The sequence below is a fragment of the Crotalus tigris genome, unplaced genomic scaffold (assembly GCF_016545835.1).
Source record: "Crotalus tigris isolate CLP2741 ecotype Arizona unplaced genomic scaffold, ASM1654583v1 scf7180000018097.2503214, whole genome shotgun sequence".
In the NCBI taxonomy this organism is placed as follows: Eukaryota; Metazoa; Chordata; class Lepidosauria; order Squamata; family Viperidae; genus Crotalus; species Crotalus tigris.
Genome location: NW_024096820.1, coordinates 70,938 through 97,479, shown reverse-complemented (window position 1 = coordinate 97,479; position 26,542 = coordinate 70,938). Strand labels below are relative to the sequence as shown.

The window sequence follows — 26,542 nt, the reverse complement described above, 5'->3', positions numbered from 1 at the left end:
TTGGATTTACTTATATGGATTCCTTTTATTATTTATCATTTACACAGACTACTTTACAATCCTCTGGAATTAGACGTCTGCCGGAGAAGCTGTTCTTAAGGATATCGCACATAAAAATATCAATATCACAATGGAGTTCAGATGGACAAACAGCCAACTGTTTGTTTCTGATTTCTCAATAAATCCAAAGCTTTCATTGCACGTGATATGATTTAGTTTTTTTTGAAACTCTCTTCCTAAAAAATACAAATTCAGACCCGATTCTCTGCATTACTTCTTTTCCAGTGAAGGCAGAAATCAAGAATTAATTCAGCTTTTAATTTGTCCCAAAAGCTCTTAATTTTAATAGCAAAATACTCCTGTAGATCCCTTTCTATCTCTCTTACTCTTTTATGAGTTCTTGCATTAAATTTCTTTTTTTTCTTTTTCTTCAAGTGCTGAATTCTTGGACTTTTTGGTAGCTTTCCCGACTTCTGGGAACCACTTATTATTATGGTTTCTAATATCCTCAAAAGCTATGAAAAAATGCACCTTTCCTGATTTTTCCTTAGAACTTCCTTTTATCAATCCTTTTATTTTAGAGGAATTTCTTCGCTGAATATCTGACGTGGCTACTTGCATATAAATTAGATAGCATGGGGACCAGCAGCTCCAGCTCAGTCATCAACACTCACATTCTGCCAGTTATCTAGATGTTTAAGATAAACCTGGAGTTTCTTCCCTCTATCATCCAGGTTATGGAAATAAAACATTTCGATATAAAACACCGGAGGTCTTCAAGAAAAGATGGGATACCTATTTGTCCTGGATGCAATAAGGCAGTGGTTCTCAATCTGTGGGTCGGGACCCCATTTGGGGTCGAACGACCATTTCACGGGGGTCGCCAAACAATGCAGTCCGCCATTTCCCCCCCCCCTTTTCCTTAGCTGTGCTACTCCCTTTTATTCTACTGGCTTTTGAAAGCCAATAGAACAGACTCTCTTGAATAGACTCTAATTCTATTGGCTTTCAAAAGCCAATAGGAATTGTCCAGGCTGTCTCTGCCCTGCTGAGCCCACCAAAAGCCCCAGTCTGCAAACAGTGCTGCACCAGTTGAATAGTCCTTGACTTACAACCGGTTGAGTAGTCCTCGGCTTATGACCGGTTGGGGGTCGCGGCATTAAAAAGGTTGAGAACCACTGCAATAAGGTCTCCTGCCTTGACTAGGGGGTTGGACTAGAAGACCAAGGTCCCTTCCAGCCCTAGGATTCCACGATTCTAATCTCTTAGGAATTACAGACTCCACTTTGCTTTTTTTTTTTTTTCCCTTTGTCATAGCCAAAACAGGTCTATCCAATTGATGGGAGATCTTGAAGACACTCCTCACTCTAATCTTTTCCCCTTTGATAAGTTTTTTCCACGTCAAGATCATTGACCTTGGTCAAGAGGACAACAGCCAGTCCCTGTAATTGAGACCCATCCTAACTTTGTGGGGAATTGACATGTCTAGTTTTATGTTGTATAATTACTACCGCATTCCATGACCAAATTTGTGAACAAGTTGTGGTCATGATATGAACCCCTTAACAACTAACATGAGGCTCCTGAGAGTTCGTAAGTACTTTCCTCCCTCATGAACAGTGGAACTGCCTGCCAATTGCTCTCATTATCCCAACTTTTGTAATAAGCAAGTCCCATCCGGCTGACATTTCTATCATCCACGCAGCTATGATGGTTTGATGACCGATTCACTCAACTTTTATATGCCTGGCTACCTGTGTCATGTCTTCTGTGCGGAAACTTGATTTATTCACCATCCTGCCTTCATTTATCTTAACCTCAAGGGAACAATCTTCCTCTCAAAGGCCCAAAGGGCCATTACACCGCACACAACTTTTGTGTTGTTAGATGAACAGCTGGCTTTTCCTTCAGAAATTCAAGGCAGCACCCTAAATAATTCCTTCCAATTTAACTTGTGACCTTAGATTTTAATGTTCAATTTTAATGTATATTTTAATTGTGTATGCATGGACATATTTTCACGCCTGTAAGCCACCCGGAGTTACTCTGTTGTAAGATGAGCAGTCAACCAAGTTTATAAATAAATAAAATAAATTTGGATGAGGTAAGTTGGACCCAAATACAGCGACTGATCTTCCATTGCTGAAGATGGAACCCGATTCTTTCTTTTAAGGCTTTATTTCTAAAGTTAAAATACAAAATCCCCCTCCAAAAAAGATAAAAAAAACCAAAACAATACAAAACTGGGAAAACGTGCATAAAGACAAAATATAACAGAGATACAGATGGCCCTCCCCCCTGGTTGAAGGCTGATATATTTCAACAGTAAGTTTCTCTCCCTTGCGTAACAAGACCACAATTTATGAACGTCTACATCTCAGAATAATAGAATAACAGAGTTGGAAGGGACCTTAGAGGTCTTCTAGTCCACCCCCTCTGCTCAAGCAGGAGACCCTATACCAGGGTTCCAACCAGAGGGGTAAAACAATATTCCAGGGGGTGCAAAAACTTGGGTTTTCAAAATTATATATGCATAATTCGTTGCCATTATTTCAAACCTTTGTAAGGGGTGCGAGAATATATCAGAAGCGTTCTAAGGGTGCGGGGTATAGAAAGAGGTTGGGAGCTGCTACCCTATAATATTCTGGACAAATGATTGTCCAGTCTCTTCTTAAAAGCCTCCAATGATGGAGGACCCACAACGTCTGGAGCCAGGATGTTCCACTGGTTAATTGTCCTCACTGTCCGGAAATTTCTCCTTAATTCCAGGTTGCTTCTCTCCTTGATCGGTTTCCATCCGTTGTTTCTTGTCCTGCCTTCAGGCGCTTTGGAGAATAAATTGATCCCCTTCTTCTTTGTGGCAGCGCCTCAAATATTGGAACACTGTTATCATGTTCCCCCCTTCTTTTCATTAAACTAGACCAGGGGTAGGCAACCTTGGCTCTTTTATGATTCGTGGACTTCAACTCCCAGAATTCCTGAACCAGCCAAGCTGGCTCAGGAATTCTGGGAGTTGAAGTCCACAAGCCAGTTGAAGTCCATTCTGGGAGTTGAAGTCCACGAGTTGAAGTCCACAAGAGCCAAGGTTGCCTACCCCTGAACTAGACATACCTCCAATCTCTACTTGCTAATTTACTATATAGCGTTTAAAAATATTACAAATATGAAAATCTATAATCAATCGACCAGTTAGACCTACCGTGTGCCTACTGTAAGAGACAGCAATTAACGGGCAATGCCAACAAGGAATCTTAATTCTTTATGATCCAACGTTTTATTTATTCTTTCCCCTGGCAGCCCCTGCCCTATCCAGAACCCTTTCCCCTGAGGTTTTGCAGGCCTCCCCCCTCCTCGTCTTCTATAAGACTTGAAAACCTTATTAGATTTTAAAGATTAGATTTTTAAAATTTATTCGGTTTACATTTAAAGAGAAAATTAGAAAGTCACACATTAGAACTGATTGGTGCCAGGTTTTTATTGCTTTTATTCTTATCATCGGTTGAGTTTCCTAGTTTTAAAATGATTTTATATATCTTTTAATTTTTTTTATTAGAAAAAAAAAATTCTAAAACTCCTCACTCACCCAGAGTGGGTTTAAAAGATGGGCAGCTGTATAAATGTCTAAAATACATATTTAATACATTCCCAGGATGACTGCAAGAATCTGCATAGATACATAACCATACAAGAATTCATATGTGCAAGAACAGAATAAACATATTGTCCTTATAAGTACCATATTTCCCTGAAAATAAGACTGGGTCTTATATTAATTATTGCTCCAAAAGAGGCATTAAGGTTTATTTGGTGGTTAGGTCTTATATTTGGGGAAATACGGTACTAAATGCATCCAGCCGGCTGACAATCCTAACTGGGCCTTATTTTGGGGGTGGAGCTTATATTATGAGCATCCTAAAAAATCATGTTAGGACTTATTTTCCAGTTGGGTCTTATTTTCGGGGAAATACAGTACAATAATACCAACTTTCTGATATACTTCATGGAAAACATTTAACATTTAATCACTTGCATGTAGAAACCAGAATTGTAATTTTTTCTAGATCTCCTTACACAATAGAATCAGTTTGTACTGCATCAGATTTTGAACATACCTAAGTTATAACATTTTATTCACAAACAGTATAAACATTACAATATATTTCCGGAATATATACAATTCCTAAGCCTTTCAATGTGCCAGGATGAGCTTCGTATTTTCTTAAGAAAGCCCAACGCTTGTTATTAAATATATTAAATTAATATAAATATATACCTCTGTATGAATGAGATTGTTTCAATCAATCAAGCAGTGTCCATGGAAGAAGTTTTAAAAAGGGGGCGACAGTCACTCAATTGAAGCCCCTCCAATTTTTGTACATGCAGAGCTGTGTTTTTCAAACTGGGCCACCTTAAGAGGGATGGACTTCAACTGGGGAATTCTGGGAGTTGAAGTCCACCCCTCTTAAAGTGGCCCAGTTTGAAAAACACGGTTACGGTACACGGTTTTTTCTTAAGTCTTGCTCTTGACGACGTTCAATTCAGCGCGTAGTTGAATTGGTTTGCAAATTTTTCGTGCTTCCGTTGGTCGATCCGATTCATTGCTTTGACGATTCGCTTCACTGCGCCTCTGCAGAGCAGAACAAGGAAGGAAAAAAGGAACCCAAACTGTTATTTCATACACAGGTTGGCTTGGCCAATTTTGTTGGCAAAAATAACCAAGTGGGCCTGGTTCATTGCTTCTTGTCCTGCCCTCTGGTGCTTTGGACAATAAGTTGACCCCCTCCTCTTTGGGGCAGCCCCTCAAATACTTGAAGACTGTTATCCTGTCCCCCCCCCCCGGTCCTTCTTTTCTCTAGACTGGCCAGACCCAATTTTGGAACCGTTCTTCGTAGGTTTTAGTCTCCAGGCCTTTAATTGCCCTAATTGCTCTTCTTTGCACGTTTTCCAAAGTCCCAACATCTTTTTCGTAATGGGGTGACCAAAACTGGATGTAGTATTCCAGGTGTGGTCTTACTCAGGCTTTATAAAGCGGTACTAGTACTGTGTGCGATCTTGATTCTACGCCTGTTTATACAACCCAGGATTGTATTAGCTTTTTTGGCTGCTGCCGCACACGGCTGGCTCATATTTGAGTGATCGTCCACTAGGACTCCAAGGTCCCTCTCCCAGTTACTGTTTTTGAGCCAGGTCTCACCCAATCTGTACTTACACCTTTGGTTTTTCCTGCCTAAATGTAAAACTTTGCTTTTCTCCACACCGAAACTCATTTTGTTGGACAGGGCCCGTTGTTCAAGTCTGACCAGATCGTTTTGGATCCTAAGCTTGTCTTCTGGGCTGTTGGCTTTGAGCAGCGGCAAACCAATTTAATAAGTAATGAAATAAATAAATTTATCAGCATCCTGCTGCCCAAGGATTCCTCCTAAAACACCTTTTCCGATACGAAGCATTTAAAAACCAACCTGATTAACCAGACGCAATCTGCCACTCTGGGATGTGTGTGTGTGACAGTTTTAGGCCAGGAACTTAATTGGCAGGAGAAAAGTGAGTCCTTAGCACAACACAATGGCCTTGACACTTTTGTGACATGTACTTTTTTATTTTTGCATTAGCACCCCCGGCTTGTGAGATACTGTAAATGAAATGAGATCTCTCCAGCCTGATCGGTGTGCAATTCCACTTTAGCTTTATTGGCAGGGCCAAGCCTAGCTCCATCACCTGCACATTTCAAGTAATTTGGGGCTGTTATATATAAAGCCAAGGTTATCATCGTGTTTAGGGCCGCAAAGTATGAAACCTATTAAAATATGACAGATTGTTTTCTCATGCCTGGTGCTTGTCCGCACTCAAAGTCATTAGTCCCGAAGCGCAAATCCACTAAAAAGAAAGAAAGGAAGGAAGAAAAACAACTTTTGAATTTTATTTTCTAAATCTGATGTGAAATTCGCCTTATTAGTGCTTTATGACTTATCGGCGATCCGGAATAAGAGCAGATAATGCCAGATTGTCACGGACAAAGTGCCGCTTGACGAGGAACAGAAGAAAAACCAGGTTAGCCTCGTTATTTATAACGGGCGTGACTTCGAGACGAGAAAAAGAACATGGTTTTTAAACCACGAACTTTCCTCAGAGGAATTCCTCCGGGCTTGGCAGGATCATAAACACTAATGTTTCTGTTAGGGACAGACGGCGTTCTGCTTTTTTGGGGATTTAACAACATCTGCTCTGCTTCGTTGGCTTTGATCCTACAAGAGACGGGTGAACTTCAAAGTCCTGGCAGCTACCAGGTGGGCTGTCACAGGTGGGATGTCTTTCTCTGCACACAACTCTGTCTGAAATAGCACAGGGTTTCCTGCCTGAGCAGGGGGTTGGACTAGAAGACCTCCAGGGTCCCTCGCAACTCTATATTTCTGTTAACGTCTGTTAAACTCTTCCGGGCTGGTCTGTGACAATCACAAAAAATGGACTGAAAGTCTTCAAGGCCATTGCTCCAGATCCACAGGTAGTCCTCGACTTACAACAGATCATTTAGCGACCGTCTAAAGTTAGCGGCACTGAAGAGAGAGACCTACGACCGTTTTTCACACTTATGACCTTTGCAGCATCGCCAGAGTCACGTGATCAAAATTCAGACGTTTGGCAACTGATTCACATTTACGACGGCTGCAGAGTCCCGGGGTCGTGTGATCCCCTTTTGCAACCGTCTGACAGGCAACGTCAAAGGGGAAGCCCATTTCCTTTAACAATTGTGTCATTAGTTGTGATTTTCTTAACAACGGTGGAAGGGAAGGTTGTAAAATGGTGGCAAAAGCCACTTGAAGGACTGTCTTGCTTAGCAACAGAAATTTCGGGGTCAACTGTGGTCGTAAATTGAGGACTGCCTGTATAAGCCTGGCCACCAGAGGGGCTGAGATGTTCTACCTGTGAACTGGAGGGCTCCTCCTGATTCGCGCTCTCCGATTCGGCGGCCAGAAGGGGCAGGAAATTGTGTGTTTCATGAAGAGTCGGTGTTCCTATCACAACATGCCGGAAGACTAACGACACACTTGTTTGTTTGTGAATGAACTGTGGTGTGTAATAAACATTCGCTCCTATGCCAGTGATCATCTTGGACAATCAACCTCTATGCTGGAAACCCCTTCCTTTGCACAAGAGGCTATTCCAGGTTTCATCAACAGGACTCAAAAGGAGTAGAAGAAACCTCGATTTGTGGTTTAATCCTTTGATAAGCTATCTTCTCTGAAGATGGATGTTGTCCGGGCCAGATTTAACCATAAGAAGCTAAACCTCAATTTGTGGTTTAAAACCTTTGACGAGCTACCTTCTCTGAGGGTGGAATCATCAGGGCCAGATTTAACCATGGGAAGCTAAACCTCGATTTGTGGTTTAACCCTTTGATGAGCTACCTTCTCTGAAGGTGGATATCATCAGGGCCAGATTTAACCATGGGAAGCTAAAGAGACTCTATCTGAAAAATTGTCTTGAGGGCAACTGGAGTTGAGATGGGTGCCACTAACAACACTCATTAGCCTTTAATGCTAAGGTTTTCAAATACACTTAGCCAATTATTTATTAAATTTAGGCATCAGCCAACAAAACAACTCTGTGCAACTCACAATTTCTAAGGGGGTGTGTGGGAACAAAGAGAAGTGGGCAGTTTAAGTTAGCCTGTGGAGCTAAAACATTTAAACTCGGGTAGCTGATTTGATTCCAATAGGAATATTATTTTTCCCCCTGGCAGCCCTATAATTAAAGAACAAGTGTGCCACAAGACCCTTCCATGAAATTCTCTTATTATTATTTCTGTCTGTTAATTTTATTCGGGATAAAATTAAAATGGAACCAGTCACGCCTGACAGAACAGTTCGGTTCCATCAAGAAATCCAGGGAGGTCTTTGGCGACTTTAAAGAGCTAAGAAATTAATTTACAGTATAAAGAGGAATTCTGTCCTCCAGCAAAACCCACAGTCTCCTTCGGCTATAAAATGGGCTGTTAAAAACAGAGCAGTGAGTCACTCCCGTTTCAGATCTAAAAAGCTATTTCTTTAACGTTCTATTTAACTCCTCCGTCGGAGGTGGCGGATTCCCTTCCTAAATCAGCGAAATAAGTTCTCTTCTCACTCCAAGTGCACAACTCAATTACTCTCCTAGCTGCTCCCCCCCCCCTCCCAAGCTATGTGGTAAAATTACTACAGGAGTAGAAGAGGGGGAGATGGGAGAAAGAGAGATGACTCAACCAAAAACTAGACAAGAGGCAGGACAGAGAAAACAGATGGTGGATAAAGGAAGGTTGAATTCAGATAGCTCTCTCATGCGATGTTTCTCAACCATGATACCTTAAAAATGTGTGGACTTCAACTCCCAGAATTCCCCAGCTCTGAGGAATTGAAGTCCACACATCTTAAAAGTTGTCAAGGTTGAGAAACATTGCATGAGGGAGCTATCTGAATTCAACCTTCCTTCATCCACCATGCTAATTGGACAATATTAAGAGGACGACCCGACGCTTGAGACCAAGCTGGCTGGGGAATTCTGGGAGTTGAAGTCCACATAGCTTAAAAGTGGCCAAGGTTGAAAAACTCTGCTTTGATGTGGTTGATGCCACATGTCAAACCAAGGCAGGTTTGATCCAGAAAAGAAACTCGACTTGGCCCAAATTAGCTACTCTACAGAGTGTGAGGTCTCAATAATCCCTCACACACACCCCCCAAAACCCACAAAAATCTGGGAACTCCTTTCTGGTTCTGCCTAACTCAGGGGTAGGCCACCTTGGCCCCTTCATGTCTCGTGGACTTCAACTCCCAGAATTCCTGAGACAGCATAGGGAAACTATGGCCCCTTCAACTCCCAGAATTCCTCAGCCAGCATGGGGGAACTATGGCCCCCTCATGACTTGTGGACTTCAACTCCCAGAATTCCTAAGCCAGCATGGAGGAAACTTTGGCCCCTTCATGACTTGTGGACTTCAACTCCCAGAATTCCTCAGCCAGCATGGGGGAACTGTGGCCCCCTTATGACTTGTGGACTTCAACTCCCAGAATTCCTGAGCCATCCTGGCTCAGCTTGGAAACCTCTCCCTTTCCCCTCAGCGTGGCTGGCTCAGGAATTCTGGGAGTTGAAGTCCAGCAGTCATAAAAGAGCCAAGGTGGCCCACCCCTGGCCTAGCTCCTTTTCCTTGGCAGATTTGGCTATATTCTGGAGAGCCAGGCCCGGAAACCCAAAGTACGTTCACAAGAACGACCCAGAGAACAAGAAATCAAAGACATCCCTTACTTGTTGAAAACCTTTTTCCCGAGACGGGAACGGGGTGTGTTCGCCTTTTGCTTTAGATCTGTGAGGTTGGGATATTTCTTCTTTGCCTTCCCTCTCTTCTTCCCGCCTTTTGCTTTCCTGTCATATTGAGAAGAGCCAAGGTCGACGCCGGTAGCGGCTTCCACTTCTCTCATGAAGTTGGGATCCTGCCATTCTGAGGAGAAAAATAAATGAATGCAACCCATTGCATTGTAGTGATTCACCCCCAGTTGCCTTCCTCCCCTTGGGGTCCTCTGATCTGGTAGCCATCTCTCTCTAATAACCTGTTCTATTCTCATCTCCTAAATGAATTCATATTCTGCAGGGTATTGTGTCACATTATTAATAATAATAATAATAAAGTTGGAAGGGACCTTGGAGGTCATCTAGTCCAACCCCCTGCTCAGTTTTAGGAGAATACAAATAAATAATAAATTGGGACCAGCTGGGCATTTTTGTATTCTGCTCACATTTTTTTTAATATAAAAAAGTAGCTGATTCTAATGAACTCAATGCAAAGAGAGGGGGGGGGAGAGAGAGAATTAGAAAATATATGGCTTTTTCAATCATTGCTTAGGATATCTATCTATCTATCTATCTATCTATCTATCTATCTATCTATCTATCTATCTATCTATCTATCTATCTATCTATCTATCTATCTATCTATCTATCTATAACAAAGGTGAAGAACAATGCCCCTTTATGACTTGTGGACTTCAACTCCCACAAATCATAAAGGGGTCATGATCTAGAACATAGAACAATGTCTGCCTTTCTTTCTTTCTTTCTTTCTTTCTTTCTTTTTCCTTCCTTCCTTCCTTCCTTCCTTCCTTCCTTCCTTCCTTCCTTCCTTCCTTCCTTCCTTCCTATCCCTCTACATCTATCTATGCATCTATGCATCTATCTATCTATCTATCTATCTATCTATCTATCTATCTATCTATCTATCTATCTATCTATCTATCTATCTATGAATCTATCTATGCATCTATGCATCTATGCATCTATCTATCTATCTATCTATCTATCTATCTATCTATCTATCTATCTATCTATCTATCTATCTATCTATCTATGAATCTATCTATGCATCTATCTATGCATCTATCTATGCATCCATCCATCCATCCATCCATCCATCCATCTCCATCCACCACCCACCCACTCACCAATCCAGTTATAAGAAGAGAAGAAAGATCAAACAACCAAAATCAGCACATTTTCCAAACCACTTGCACTCAAGAAAATGTCAAACGTAAACGGGACTATATGATTTTATAGTCTAAGGAACAAAAGCAAAGACATCCAAATTTTCTGATTTAAACCTTAAAAAAAATTCATACCTACTGTATCTTGTACTGACAAACAGCAATACCTGAGTAGGGATCATTTCAGTATTATAAATTAATACTATAGTTACGAATAGGAAAAAAAAGCTGCAGATATTCCAGATTTAAAAAAAACCATGTAGGAGTTCATGAATCAGGAGCTATTAGCTTTGTGAGTCTAAAGGGATTCAAAGAAAAAGTCTGAAAGGAAAAAAAAAATCACATATTCTCTCTCTCTCTCTCTTTTTCTCTATCTCTCTCACACACACAAACACATACACACACACACACACACACACACACACACACACACACACGTGATGAATCACAAAGTTTGTTTTTTATCGAAGCAAAGGAACCCAGACACAGGAACAATTAATCCCAGATTAACAAAAAACTGTCTAAACTGTTTATCTCCCAGTAAATAAGAAGGCCGGCGCTGTGGGGACCGGCTGAATGGTGCAATTGTTTAAACACAACGGGGGAAACGCCGCTGTGTTCACTGAAGATGAAATGAACAGCGGAGGAAAATGAAGGCGCAATTTAAAAGGCTGGGAGGAAAAATCGATCGGGTGCCAGGAAGAAGGGCCGTTTCGGCACCCTGATGGAAGGAGGGGAGCCTGAAGTTCTCCGGGCATTGTTACCGGTTTAGCAGCAGGGGGAAAAGAGAATTACGGCGCCCGCCCGCTCGCTTCTGAGGGCTGGGCGAAATCAATACTTCGTAGTTAGCGAAGAGATAGTATTTCACATCTGGCTGGCCAGCGGCTGCCTTCGCTGCCTCCTCCTGATACCTGTTTGTTAACAAGTCACACTAAAGGTTGGGAAGACCAGATCTTCTCCAGGGCTGACACAAAAAATAGGCACTTAATTTGCTCTCCCGTGTGAGCTATTGTCGAAGGATGAACGGGGCAGATTAGCGGGTCAGGCTAATCTCCTGGGATTCGTCTTCTCAAAGGACCCCCGGGCTCTGCTCGGCGGCCTTCGGGCCCGGGGAGGGACATTGTCAAACCGTGTCATGGAGGGCCGCGCGGTTATTACGCACAAAGGAGCAGGGATGCCCGGACCGAAAGTGAAATTAACGGGGGAAACTCTGCTCCCCGTCGTGCACTGGGGGGGGGCAGTCTCTCCAGCCTCCCCCCGAGAGAAAAATACCTACGATGTATATGACCCACTAAAAAACAACGGTCACTCGCTTGGCAAGTAGAAAATGATCCAGAAAGTATTGGGGGGGGGTTAATTTCAAGTTACGACAATTCGGCCCCATTTGTTAAGTGAGTTTTGCCCCGTTTTACGACCTTGCTCGCCTCAGTTGCTAAGGGAACCCCTGCAGTCAGGAAGTTAGTCACACGTTGGTTAATTGGATTTGGCTTCCGCTGTTGTCTTTGCTTTTCTGAAGGTTGCAAAAGGGGATCAGATGACCCCGGGGATGCTGCGACCGTCATAAATATGAGTCAATTGCCAAGCATGCAAACTGCTATCATGTGACCCTGGGGATGCTGCAGTGGTCATAAGTAGGTGTCGGTCGCCACGTGTCTGAATTCTGATCATGTGACCCGTGGGCGATGCGGCAACAGTCGTTTAAGTGTGAAAAATGGTCTAAGTCCCTTTTTTCAGTGCTGTTATTACTAAGAATGGCCACTAAACAAACAGAACAATTAACCAATGACAGTGAGGACAATTGACCAGTGGAACCACCTGCCTCCAGAAGCAGTGAATGCTCCAACACTGGAAGTTTTTAAGAAGAGACTGGACAGCTGTTTGAAATGGGATAGGGTTTCCTGCCTGACCAGGGGGTTGGATTCGATGACCTCCAAGGTCCCTTCCAACTTTATTATTATTATTATTATTATTATTATTATTATTATTATTGAGTATCTGTACACAAACGGTAACCTAACCCAAAATATAAAATTATTGATTGCTGGGGACTCCCAAATCAAGGAAGCAAATTCAGGGCTAGACAATATTTCTCATTTTACAAATTTCTTCAAATTTCCATCCATAACAAAATTGCATCGGTTTGTGTGGGTGTAAAATAGAATTCAAGATGATGATGATGACGATGATGAGGTAATATAAAGTTGGAAGGGACCTTGGAGGTCATCTAGTCCAACCCCCATAGTCCTCGACTTTACAACCGTTCATTTAGCCACCATCTCCAATTATAACGACACTGAAAAAAAGGGACACAGGACCTTGCAGCGTCCCTGGGATGGTCACGTGATCAAAAATTCGCATGATTGGCAACCGACTCATATTTACAAACCGTTGCTGTATCTTAAGGCCACGGGGTCCCATTTTTCGATCGTCTGACAAGCAAAGTCAACGGGGAAGTTCATTTAGCGACCGTTCACAGTTGCAATGGCGCTGGAAAAAGGGCCTTACGACTGCTTTTCACCCTGGCGACCGTTGCAGCAAGCCTGTGGTCACATGTTCAAACCTGAGACGCTTGGCAACTGGCATGTACTTACGACGGTTGCAGTGTCCCGGGGTCATGTGACCCCCCGTTTGTGACCTGCTGATGAGCGAAGTCAGTGGGGGAAGCTGGGTTCACTTAACAACCGCGTTACTAGCTTAACAACCGCAGTAATTCACCTAAAAGCTGTGGCAAGAAAGGCCGAATGTTTCGTTTAGCAACAGAAATTTGGGTGGTCAGCTGTGGTCAAGGCCGAGGGCGACAGGTATACTGATTTACTAGACTCACCTCGGAGAGTTTGCGACACCCAACGGCTCTATAAAATGGATCTGAAAACCCCGCGACTCACCTGGCTGCTGTTCTTTCTTCTCAAACTGCTCCTTTGCTTCTCTGTCTCTGTCCTCTTGATTGAGCGGGTTCCCAGATTCATCCCGAGGAACTATTTTTCCATGAAAAGGGCACTTGAGGATGAAACAGTGACAGGGATGTTTAACGGTCCGGAGTATGCTTCCGTTACAAGGTTAATTGGCTTAAACCGACCAGAAACATCATCAATTCCATAAGACGTTTATTTGGAAAAGGTACGTAGATAATTCTGGGATATCTTAACATCCAGTGACAATATTCACCCATAGAGAGACAATATTTACAATAGCCTGTGAGATCAATAAATATCTCTCGTTTCTAGTCTTTGAAAAGTTTCCAATTTCTAATCAATAAAGATCAATAAATATCCCTGTTTCTAATTTCCGAAAAGTTTCACTTGAGCAAACACTGAGAAAAAAATAAGATTCCCATTACAAAAGAAGTTCAGGGTATTAAATTTGTGGAGAAGACTCTTAATAATAATAATAAAGTTGGGAAGACCTTGGAGGTCATCTAGTCCAACCCCCTGCTCAGGAAGGAAACCCTATACCATTTCAGACAAATGGCTGTCCAGTCTCTTCTTTAAAACTTCCAGTGTTGGAGCATCCACAACTTCTGGAGGCAGGTTGTTCCACTAGTTAATTGTTCTATTGTTAATTGTTCTTGCGAGTCCCCTGGACTGCAAGGAGGTCCAACGGGTCAATCCTGAAGGAAACCAACCCTGACCGTCCTTTGGAAGGACAGAAGCCGAAGCTGAAGCTCAAATACTTCGGCCACCTGAGGAGGAGAGAGATTCCCCTGATGATGGGAAAGATGGAAGGCCAAAGGAGAAGGGGACGGCCTGCAAGGAGGTCCAACGGGTCAATCCTGAAGGAAACCAACCCTGACCGTCCTTTGGAAGGACAGAAGCCGAAGCTGAAGCTCAAATACTTCGGCCACCTGAGGAGGAGAGAGGATTCAGTGGAGAAGACCCTGATGATGGGAAAGATGGAAGGCCAAAGGAGAAGGGGACGGCCGAGGAGGAGATGGTTAGATGGTGTCATCAACACGATGAACGTGAAATTGGGCAAACTCCAGGAGACACTGGAGGACAAAGGGGGCCTGCCATGCTGTGGTCCGTGGGGCTCACGAAGAGTTGAACTCCATTTAGTGTCTGAACAGCTACAAAATTAAATTTGTTCACCCTCTTTCCGACTCTTAATGTCTGTTTGTATCCGGCACTCTCTTCCTCTGACGTCTTTCATCACGTTTAAAACATTACAGTAAATCAGGGGTCTTCCAACTTGGCCCTTTTATGACTTGTGGACTTCAACTCCCAGAATCCCTCAGCCAGGCACGCGTGCCTGGCTGAGGGATTCTGGGAGTTGAAGTCCACAAGTCATAAAAGGGCCAAGTTGGAAGACCCCTGCAATAAATATTTTAAAGAAGTGCCTCTTTGAAGGACGAAAGGTGAAAAGGGGGGGGGTTGATGTCTTTCCCCGACGTCTTGTGTTGCAATTTTTTCATCCACTTAACAACCTCCGAAGTAGGCTAGATTCCCCCCCCCCCCCAAAAAAAACTTAATGGACCCAAGTTTCCTTGGCTTACAAAAGCAAAATTCTGGGCAAGTTAGTGAGGATCAGGTGGGGCCTTGTGTACAAGGCTGACACAACATAGCTCGCTTACTCCTTCATACCCACCTTAAACCTATCCTGTCTCTCGCAAAGGCTTCCGTTGGGCATCGGGGCCCGGCACTTGTGTGTCACGGGTTCAAACCTGCCAGCGTAGGTGATGTACCGACTTTTCAGCATCTCCGAAAGCTCTTTGTTTTCTACTTCTTCATCGACTTCGCTCGGTGCCCAGAAGCGATGCTGAGAAGAAAACCTAGAGAGCACAAAAATGCAACAATAAACACCAATATAAATTCCCCTGTGTGCTCGTGACGTCCCGCTCTGGAATTAAGGAGAAACTTCCTAACAGTGAAAACATTTAACCAGTGGAACAACCTGCCTCCAGAAGTTGTGGATGCTCCATCCAACACTGGAGGTTTTCAGGAAGAGACTGGATAGCTATTATTATTATCAACATCATCTTTTATTCATTAGACATGAACCAACATTGGAGGTTTTTAAGAAGAGACTGGATAGCCATTTGTATGAGATGGTATAGGGTTTCCTGACTGATCAGGGGGTTGGACTAGATGACCTCCAAGATCCCTTCCAACAACAACTTCTTCTCCTTCTCCTTGTTATTAATGTTATCAATGTTATCTTTTATTCATTAGACATGAACCTCAGTCAACTGAACATTCAAATTGGCTGGCAATTATTATTATTATTATTATTAGTAGTAGTAGTAGTAGTAGTAGAAGTAGTAGTAGTAGTAGTATCTAATAAGTGGCTGAGTTTAGTGGCCCCCAAAAGACATCTTAATTTATCTGCAGGGAGTCCTTGACTTATGAACACAACTGAGCCAAAATTTATATCACTAAGTGAGACAATTGTGAAGCGAGCATCGTCCCGTTTTGCGACGTTCCCTGCCACAGTTGTTAAGTGAATCGCTGCAGTTGTTAAATTAGTAACATGGTCGTTAAATGAATCTGGATTCCCCCATTGACTTTGTTTGTCAGGTCGCACAAGGGGATCACGTGACCCGGGGACACTGCGACCGTCGTAAATGTGAGGCCAAGCGTCTCAATTTTGATCACGTGACCCTGGGCGGATGCTGCTCCGGCCGTAAGCGTGAAAAATGGTTATAAGTCCCTTTTTTTCAGGGCCGTTGTAACTTTGAACAGTCGCTAAACGAACGGTCGCTAATTTGAGGACCCCCAGTACACGCTAATTTCAATCAAGAGGTGTTTGAAGTGATTCATTTCCAGAAATGTTCCTTTCCTCGGTTATTAGATTCGCTATCTGGAGTCCTCCAGAATAAAACTCTTCCAAAAAGAAAAAAGAATTATGTGATTATATAAATAGGAAAAAAAAAGTATTGTGATTTTGTTGAAGTTCCAAATGTCATCAGAGACTAAGGAAGACCAAATCAAGCCATCCAAAATCCGTTGTTTCTGGAGATGATCGTCACACGGTAACCCAGACAAAATACAACATCTCCTCTCCTTGATTTGAAGGAGTTGGACTAGAACAGTGGTGGCGAACCTATGGCACGGGTGCCAGAGGCGGCACTCAGAGCCCTCTCTGTGGGCACGCACACCGTCGCCCCGGTCCTAGGCCTTCAGCTGGGTTTTATAAAACCTTTCCGCTTTAGGCCTCCGCCGCCATGTGCAAAAAAAAAAGGTTCAATCAATCCGTCAATTTCAACTTCTCGCGGGGAAAAAAAAGATCTTGCAAAGTTGGAATTGATTGATTGAACTTTTTAGTCCCACCCAGTCTGTCGTTACCACCGCAGCCACGCCCACCCAATGGGCCACACCCACCTAATGGGCCACACCCACCCAATGGGCCACACCCACCCGGCACTCGACGATGCATAAGTGGGTTTTGGGTTGCAGTTTGGGCACTCGGTCTCTAAAAAGTTCGCCATCACTGGACTAGAAGACCTCAAGTCCCGTCCAACTCTGTTATTCTGTGATTGTGAGAAGCGTCTTTGAACGATAAAAGCAAGTTTGGAGCTTGGTTCAAAGGAAAAACTATCAATGATGGTGGAAGTTGTCCCCCCCCCCAAAAAAATGACAATGAAAGTTGAAAGTTGAGGGAAGGCAGCAGAAGAAAGTCTTGACTTTGTTTCCTGATACCCCAAAACAGCCTTACTGTTGACATCTTATGCCCCCTAGCGGATTAAGAGTAAGCTTTCCTGGAAATTTAACAAATGTGGATGACCACCACTTATTTTCCCATTTCTATCAATTCCCAAAGGTGCTTTTTCCAAAAGGCAACTGCGTTTTCTTGGTTTTTTTTTTTTTCCCTTGAAAACACTTCGCTTCTCATCCAAAGAGCTTTTTCGGTTCTTTACTGAGTTTGTAATTTTAAAATAGGGCTGCTGGACGAAGGGAGGGACATTGCTTCCCAAGAATCAGGCTTCAGATTTTAGCAAGAAGCAAGCCCTGGGCCTGGCTAACCCCTCCCCCCCAAAGGATAACCAGCAGAATGTATATGCCATGCTGTGCAAATTGACACGGAAAAGACAAACACCTAACAATTAGTAATAAAAGCCAGGGACCCGAGCGTGTAAGATGTACAAGCATTGATCCTCATAAGCATTTTTGGAAAACGTGTTCCATATTTTGGACCAGTTTATTACCTGAGGATCTTTCCAGATGTTGGCTGCTCCTGGCCCCAGTAGAACAGGTCGATCCCAAAAGGCACCAGAGGGGCTTTGGCTTTCTCTTCTTCACGTTGACGGTTGGCCTCCTTGGATGTTGTCGGTTTGCAATCCCTACAACGTGCGTGAAAAATGGTAAGAAAGCAGAAAAACAAGCCTGTTCTAATGTTAAAGGCCATTTTGTTTCAGCTTGGACTCAAATTTGCACGATGCAACTTGTTGTTATAGGCAGCTCTAGGAAACCACCTGATTTATTGTGCATTCACAGCAAAACTCAGTGTGTTTTGGATGCTTGGGGAGAGAGGCAGTCCAAACAAGATCCAAGAAGGGGACTACATTTTACATCCTTCTTGTCTTTAACAAGTATAATTTTAATAATTGTTCATGCTTTCCATCTATTAGGCCAGTGGTTCTCAACCTGTGGGTCGGGACCCCCTTTGGGGTCGAATGACCATTTCACGGGGGTCGCCAAACAAGTCCGTCCGCCATTTTTTCCCCCTTTTCCTTGGCCACGCCCCTGGCACCCGGTGATGTATAAGTGGTTGGGGGTCACCACAACATGGGGAACTGTATTATGGGGTCGCGGCACTAGAAGGGTTGAGAACCACTGTGTTAGGCTGTTGTTTACTCAACTAAAGAGGCTTTTTCAGGAGGCAACTGGATTTCCTCGTTTTTCTTTGAAGATGTTTCGCTTCTCCTCCAAGAAGCTGTTTCTTCTTAGGCTGTTGTTTACTGCTTGACTTTTTGTCCAAGTTGCTGCCTTGTTGAGTTGGGGGTTCCAGGAAACAAACTTAATCCAGGAAACCCCCCCCCCCAACACTCATAGGGCAAACCATATGTATATAAACAGAGAGTAAACCAGTGGTGGGATTCAAATAACTGAACAACCAGTTGCCTGGGCCTCCGAGGCCTAAAATGGACTTCCAGAAGTGGCATCTATGCACTTCTTGTGGGCCGTTCTAGACCTCGGAGGCCTTCCCAGGCCTCCGAGGCCTAGAACAGAAGTCCGGAAATGGCATCCACTTCCGGTGGGCCATTCTAGGCCTGGGAGATCTCCTCTAGTCATCTGAGGCCTATAACAGACTTCCGGAAGTGGCATCCATGCACTTCCTGTGGGCCATTCTAGGCCTCGGAGGCCTCCCCCAGGCCTCCGAGGCCTAGAACAGACGTCCGGAAATGGCATCCACTTCTGGTGGGCCATTCTAGGCCTGGGAGATCTCCTCTAGTCCTCCAACAGACTTCCAGAAGTGGCATCCATGCACTTCCAGTGGGCCATTCTAGGCCTGGGAGGCCTCCTTCATGCCTCCGAGGCCTAGTCTGGACTTCTGGAAGCAGTGTGCATTTAGCTGGTTCTCCAAACTCAGCAAACCTGTCATATCCCCCCCCCTCCATTGAGAGAAGACTGTTCAGTTTTGACCTAGGTGGCCTCTTGCATCCCTCTTGCATACTCAGGTGACCCTGAGGACACAGGTAAACCTCCAAGTGGCCTCAAAGACTCTCAGAGAGAGAGTGCAAATGACCAGCTGTCTGCAAGGAGTATAAATCCTTCCCTTCCCCACCATCCAGTCAGAGCAGAAGAAGCTTCTTGGATGAGGAGCGAAACGTCTTCAAAGAAAAACAAGAAAGTCTAGTTGCCTCCTAAAAAAGCACCCTTGGGATACGATATCTGTCCAACATCTGGTACCTACTTGTCCTCTGCAGTGGGCAGTCTGGGCAGTTTATCTCGGATAACTTTCCACGTGGCTGCAGCAGAGGTTGGATCCAGCTCTTCCTCCACTATCACAGATTGGGATAAGAACGGAGACCTCATCGGCACCGCTTGGTTCTTCCCAGTTCCTACCGCACTTTTTCTTGTGGGCAACACAGGTTCCAGGCCTCAAAGAATAAAGGCAGAGAGAATTGTTGAGTAGAATTATTGCCAAGTGGTGCATAAAATCCTCCAGGAGGGAACACCTGGTTAGCTTGGACAGCTAATTTTGTACACAGAATAAGGTTCTCGGGCAGCAGGATAGTCTATCAGTTCAAAATAAGACATTACTGATAGCAAATTGTTCAAAGAAAGCAAGAAGTATAGATAAAGAATTTATTGATATAAATAAAAGGACAAGCAGAAAAAAAAAAACAGGTCTTTGAAAAGACAGATCAATCCACCAAATGAATCTTTCTAGAATTTTCCATTTTTTTCCCCAATTGTCCAAATTCCAGCTTCCTGGTTACCTATCCATTAGTCAACACCTGTATCTGGTCCAGGCAGTTCTTGACTTACAACAGTTTGTTTAGTGACTGTTGAAAGTTACAACGGCACCGGAAAACGTGACTTAGGACCGTTTTTCACGCTTAATGACCCTTGCAGCATCCCCATGGGCATGGGATCAAAATTCAGAGGCTTGGCAACTGGCATGGACTTATGACAGTTGCAGTGTCCCAGGGTCACGTGATCCTCTTTAACCACCTTCCGAGAAGCAGTCCATGGGGAAACCGGATTCGCTGAACAACCGTGTTACCAACTTAACTGCAGTAATTCAGTTAGCAACTGTAGGAAGAAAGGTCATAAAACGGGGCAAAAATTCACTGAAGAAATGTCTTACTTAGCAACAGAAAATCTGGGCTCCATTGTAAGTCAAGAACTACAGATACTGGAATTCCACAGCCGATCCAGAGCTTCAGAGTGTCTACATAGGTGTTTCCATCTCAAATGCGGTCTGAATGCTTTGAAGGGACTTTAAGGAGATTCTGAGGCAACTCTGCAGAAGTAATTCAGGATTTCCTGGCCGCCATTTTGAACCTGGGCCTTAGAGATGATAAACGCCTTTTTGAGAGTTATCGAAATAGCTCTGCCAAAAGAGCCAAAGATGCCAAAGCAGAGCTACACATTTAAAAATGGTAAACCAGGGAGTGTAAATGTTAAGAAATAAAAAAGAAAAAAAGTGGCTCATACAGTAAACAGAGAGCTGCTCGTTTTAGCAATATTTTAATATAATTTATCCATAAACCCACATCAGGTTATATGAGTTTCCATTTCACGTGAAGCAAAATGCTTCCAAAATTACAATTCCAGACTTTAAAGGTATCCTTTGCATATTTTCAACTGTCCATCACACCACTACAACGCCTCAATGAATACATCATTTAATATTTTCGTCGGCAGACAAAATAAAATAAAATCCAAATTCTCTTTTTCCATCCCCTTTTAAATTGACCAAATGGCACCTATTTGCCTGCAGGAATAAAACAGACCATCCTAAAGAGATCAATCAATAGAAGGAAAGGCAGAGGCTGGGTTTCCCCCACAGAAAGTTGGACCGGGAGAAGGCTGACTTTATCGATTTTAGCTCATTCGGCTAGCCTTGTAATTAAAATGTAAATTTGAGAAAGAGATCATGTCCTGACAGAAATGGTGGGATTGGGGGGGGGGGAGATAAAAACTCCTCAGTAAAAATTCAGAGAAAATAGAAGAGCAGACGTCATCAGGAGAAATGCACACCAAGCAAGAACATAAATTATAAAAAAATAAAACTTTTTGCTGAACCGGTTGGCTTCCTACCTGCCTTTTCTATATACAGGTTCAATTCATCCAACCTACAAAAAATATTGATTAATGGGAGCTAAAATCCAAAGAATTTAGGCAGCAGAAGTGGGAAGCCTTTTGTGTTCTGCTCCACATAAGAGGAACAAATGTTGTGTGAAGACCCACAACCCTTCTTGTGTTCCAAGCTGACTTTGATCTGAATTTGATGTTGTTGTTGTTAATTGCCAAGTCGTGTCCGACCCATCGCGACCCCATGGACAACATTCCTCCAGGTCTTCCTGTCCTCTACCATCTTCTGGAGTCCATTTAAATTCACACCATACTGCTTCAGTGACTCCATCCAGCCATCTCATTCTCTGTCGTCCCCTTCTTCTATTGCCCTCAATCTTTCCCAGCATTAGGCTCTTCTCCAGTGAGTCCTTCCTTCTCATTAGGTGGCCAAAGTACTTGAGTTTCAACTTCAGGATCTGGACTTCTAAAGAGCAGTCGGGGTTGATCTCTTCTAGGACTGACCGGTTTGAACGCCTTGCAGTCCAAGGGACTCGCAGGAGTCTTCTCCAGCACCATAGTTCAAAGGCCTCAATTCTTTGGCGCTCAGCCTTTCTTATGGTCCAACTTTCACAGCCATACCTTGCAACTGGGAAAACCATGGCCTGGACTATACGTACTTTTGTTGGCAGGGTGATGTCTCTGCTTTTTAGTATGCTGTCTAGATTTGCCATAGCTTTCCTCCCCAGGAGCAAGCGTCTTTTAATTTCTTGGCTGCAGTCCCATCTGAGGTGATCTTGGAGCCCAGAAAAATAAAATCTGTCACTACCTCCATTTCTTCCCCATCTATTTGCCAGGAATTGAGAGGGCCGGATGCCATGATTTTGGTTTTCTTAATGTTGAGTTTCAAGCCAACTTTTGCACTCTCCTTCTTCACCCGCATCAAGAGGCTCTTTAGTTCCTCTTCACTTTCTGCCATTAGAGTGGTATCATCTGCATATCTTAGGTTGTTGATATTTCTCCCGGCAATCTTAATTCCAACTTTTGATTCATCTAGCCCTGCCTTTCTCATGATGTGCTCTGCATATAAGTTAAATAGGCAGGATGACAGTATACAGCCTTGCCGGACTCCTTTTCCAATTTTGAACCAATCAGTGGTTCCGTGTTCGGTTCTCACTGTTGCTTCTTGACCCGCATATAGGTTTCTCAAGAGACAAATGAATTTGATGTAGAGATGCGCAAATGTGCTTTGGATCCAGTTTGGGCACCTGATTTTTATATATATTTCCTGATTTTAAAAATATCTTTAAAAACATTTTCTTATATTACTCACTAAATGTTTTAGTATATCTCTGTGCCTTTATCTACCATCACCCATTTCATTCTGTGCTTTTTTTACTGGAACTCCCAGCATCACTTTGCTTCAAATATACACTTCTACACATTAAAATAACCTCTTTTAGTTTTTAAGTATTTCATTAAAGCTTATTATAAGATAGAATACAAAGAGAAACAAAAATCGAGAGAGTTAAAGAGAAAGGAAGTTCAGAAAGAAGAGAAAAAGGGGGGGAAAGTTGCAGCTTCCAAATTTTTTTTTCAGTGCAGTAGAACGCAAACAAATTAACAGCCCTAACCCTGTTGCTTTAAGTACATTTCCAGATGTTTCAACCCATTTCATTCTAGTCGTCAAAAGTTAAAGTAAAATTAAAGTCTTTATTGTTTTTCAGTTTTGAGTACGGAATCCAGAAGTGGTTTCCAAATGGAAACCAAACTAGATAAATTCTTTCCTTCAGTTGGCTTTGCCATCTCTGTGAAAGCCAGATAGCAACTTACTCTTTCATCTCTTTCCACTTTGGGGCATACACAGTAACGAAGTTCCAAATCTTTCTTTCAAGGTCTCTATCCACCAAATTTAAAGTAATTTCTGACAGCCATTTAGGGGCCCATTCTCCACAAAATGGGGCTCTTTTGCAGGAATACTGGGGATTTTGAGTGCAAAAACGGCCCCCATCCATTGGTGATCAGGGGCAACTGTAAATAAGGGTTATACAAATGAGGGGTCATTAAAAAGCCTGGTAATATTAATTTGGCATGACACCCCTTAATGGGTTATGTCTTCACACTTCAGTTGCCTAATCGCCGAAATTCTTTTGCAAATTTACATTCCATCTTGCCCACAGAAAATCCCAAGTGGCTCTAACATCTATCCCAAAAGTCATTCCTGATTGCCCTAATTGCAGTCTAGAGGTACTTTTGCAGCTGTGAGATTAATTAAAACCTACTCAGCTAACTGTTTCTGGATGGTAACTGTTTGGTTTATAAGAGAAACCTGGTGTACAAAGAAAATAAATAATTGGTTAAGCAAGAAACGGATTGTTCTAAACTTGAAGGATAAAGTTGAAATTGCAAAATTCAGCGCTTCTTCTTGTATCTCCGTGCTTGGGATGACAAGCCATCCAAGTAGCAGTTGAACTTTTGAGGTTTAGCAGGGTGCAAAAAACCTTAGGAACTGCCCATTTTAAACAAGCGTGGGTTTCAGAGCAGAGTGCTTTAATTAAGAACAATTTAATTTTAATTCCAAGATAAGCAATTTATAATTTGCTGTTAATCAGAAAGCAAATTCAAAGGAACCTGGACAAGTTTATCTAGAGTTATTTCCTGAAAATGTGTACAGATCACTGGGCATCTAATTCATATCACAGCTCTGCAGGTGGACAATAAGATATTTTGAAGCAGATGGGGTGGCTGACACCTGGCCTGGGATTCCTTAATGGAAATACATCGTATTTCAATTGGAGCTGTGCAATCCCAGCTTTTTTTTTTTTTTAAGGATATTTTGAGGAATTACTGATGGATGCTATGCAAATATCCTAGATACCCTGAAGTAATTCTTCACTTTTGAATTTGAAGCCTGCACAGCTCTGTTAAGTCTTGCAAATTCCTTTTAGAGCAGGGGTAGGCAACCTTGACTCTTTTATGACTCGTGGACTTCAACTCCCAGAATTCCTGAGCCAGCATAGTACAACTGGCTCAGGAATTCTGGGAGTTGAAGTCCACGAATCATAAAAGAGCCAAGGTTGCCTACCCCTGCTTTAGAGCATCCACCGTTCGTCTTTGCTTTTACTCCTCTAGACATTCAATTAGGAGACAGTGTTTTGTTTTTTAATCTATTTCTAGTAGATAATGAAATTAGGAAGGGTGCTTACCAACATTACCACCCAATTGGGGGTAGGCCAAATCTAGATGTTGAGTCATTTTTTTTTTTACTAGCAAGGCTACCAAATTTTAAAATCTTCACTTGAAGAAGGATATCTTTTTCACTGACAGGTTCTTCCCCATGATGAGTAAGGAATAAATGTACTAATATTGCACTGCTGCATAGGAAGAACGCAGATCCAGTTCAAACCCCATTCCCTCCCATTACTAGTTGAATGGATGTAACTGGAATTCAAGATGGAGAAAGGAAACACTCTTCCTAAGTTAATCCCAAGACTTCATTCCCAGGTTTCAGGAGAGGGGAAATCATATGAGTAGCTACTAAAAGTCAGAGCTTCCAAAAATCTGTACAACGTCCCTAGTTTTACCTTCTGTGTCACTCTAGTAATAGAGACTGGACAGCCATTTGTCCGAAATGATGTAGGGTTTCCTGCCCGAGCAGGGGGTTGGACTAGATGACCTCCAAGGTCCCTTCCAACTTTACTACTACTACTATTATTATTATTATTATTATTATTATTATTATTATTATTATTATTATTATTATTATTATTATTATATATATATATTGCAACACATATGAATGGGCATGGTGCATAATAGTTAAGCTTCCTTCATTACTGTGACCCCGGGACACTGCGACCGTCATAAGGGTGAGTCAGTTGCCAAGCGTCTCAATTTTGATCACGTGAGAATGGCGACTGCTGCAAAGGGTCGTAAGTGTGAAAAACGGTCCTAAGCCACTTTTTTCCAGCGCTGTTGCAACTTGGAACGGTCACTAAACAAACTTGTGAGTCGGGGCCTCCTGTACATTACTACATTTGGGATGTCCCTCCAAATCAAAAACCCCCCTGATTTCTGGAAAAGTTCATTTTTAAAATAAATAAATAAACAGAATAAAGAAAAATCTGTGGCTTCCCATCTAGCGCACTACGTGCCTTGAGTTCATCTCCATTCACAGTATATTAAAAAGCAGATCCTTCAACACCAGGTAAAAGAAGAGAAAATGAATACTTGAATGATTTAAATAGGATACAGAACGAGCTGGTTACCGACTTGTCTTTGAGAGGTAATTTGTGAATTCAGATAAGGCGGAGAACTGCAGGGGGACCCCAGTTTGGACTTGTCTAGGGATCAGGGAGTTGATGGGGGGAGGGGGAAATCTTGTACCTCATGCCTCCCCAGTGAACACCTTCAAGGCCCAAAATAAACCCAGTGGATTCTATGGGAGCAGCGAGGGCTGCTCAAAGCAGGAAGTTGAGGACGTTGTGCATTCACACGTTCTTCTTCCACGTTGGTCTCGGTGACTCACACATCTGGGTGAATTACAAAGTTTTTACCTGGAAGAGTTTTTGATTGCCGTTAAGGTACCCAGAGAGATCGTTCCAGAGACTGCATCTCCCTGACCAACACAGAACCAGTTTGCAACACTGACTGAAAATGCAGTTAGCCTTCAAGTTACGACCACGGCTGAGCCCCAAATGTATCACTAAGCGAGACATTTGTTACAGGATAGAATAATAACTTTATTGTCACTCTAAACCAGTGGTTCTCCACCTGTGGGTCGGGACCCCATTTGGGGTCGAACGACCATTTCACGGGGGTCGCCAAACAACGCAGTCCGCCATTTTTCCCCCCTTTTCCTTAGCTGTGCTACTCCCTTTTATTCTATTGGCTTTTGAAAGCCAATAGTAATAGTAGTAAAGTTAGAAGGGACCTTAGAGGTCATCTAGTCCAACCCCCTGCTCGGGCAGGAAACCCTACACCATTTCGGACAATTCTATTGGCTTTCAAAAGCCAATAGGAATTGTCCAGGCTGTCTCTGCCCTGCTGAGCCCGCCAAAAGTCCCCTTCTGCAAATGGTGCTGCACCAGTGGAGTAGCCCTCGACTTATGACCGGTTGAGTAGTCCTCAACTTACGACCGGTTGGGGGTCGCGGCATTAAAAAGGTTGAGAACCACTGCTCTAAACATACTCTGATCGGCATATGTTAAAATGAGGTTTGTTTGCATGCAGCTCTCAAAGGGTCACCCCCTCCGATCTACGCTGCACAGACATGATAAAAAAAAATAAGTTATGCATATACCCACGTACACACACCTATGTGTGGCCTATTGAAGCAACACAGTCGAGTTCAGACGTTAAGTGAGT

At 43.0% G+C, this 26,542-nt stretch overlaps 1 protein-coding gene across 2 annotated transcripts in view; it reads right to left on the bottom strand.

The window, feature by feature from the left end:
• Positions 1-3,457: 3,457 nt before the first annotated feature.
• UVSSA (UV stimulated scaffold protein A) overlaps positions 3,458-26,542 on the bottom strand; it is a 46,229-nt gene continuing 23,144 nt past the window's right edge. For both annotated transcript variants that reach the window (XM_039347612.1, XM_039347613.1), the window contains 6 exons: positions 19,347-19,533; positions 17,638-17,772; positions 15,081-15,264; positions 13,385-13,496; positions 9,271-9,463; positions 3,458-4,627 (listed from right to left, as the gene is read on the bottom strand). In XM_039347612.1, the coding sequence (XP_039203546.1) occupies positions 4,534-4,627; positions 9,271-9,463; positions 13,385-13,496; positions 15,081-15,264; positions 17,638-17,772; positions 19,347-19,533 (905 nt within the window). In that variant the 3' untranslated portion in view covers positions 3,458-4,533. The remainder of the gene's footprint in view (positions 4,628-9,270; positions 9,464-13,384; positions 13,497-15,080; positions 15,265-17,637; positions 17,773-19,346; positions 19,534-26,542) is intronic.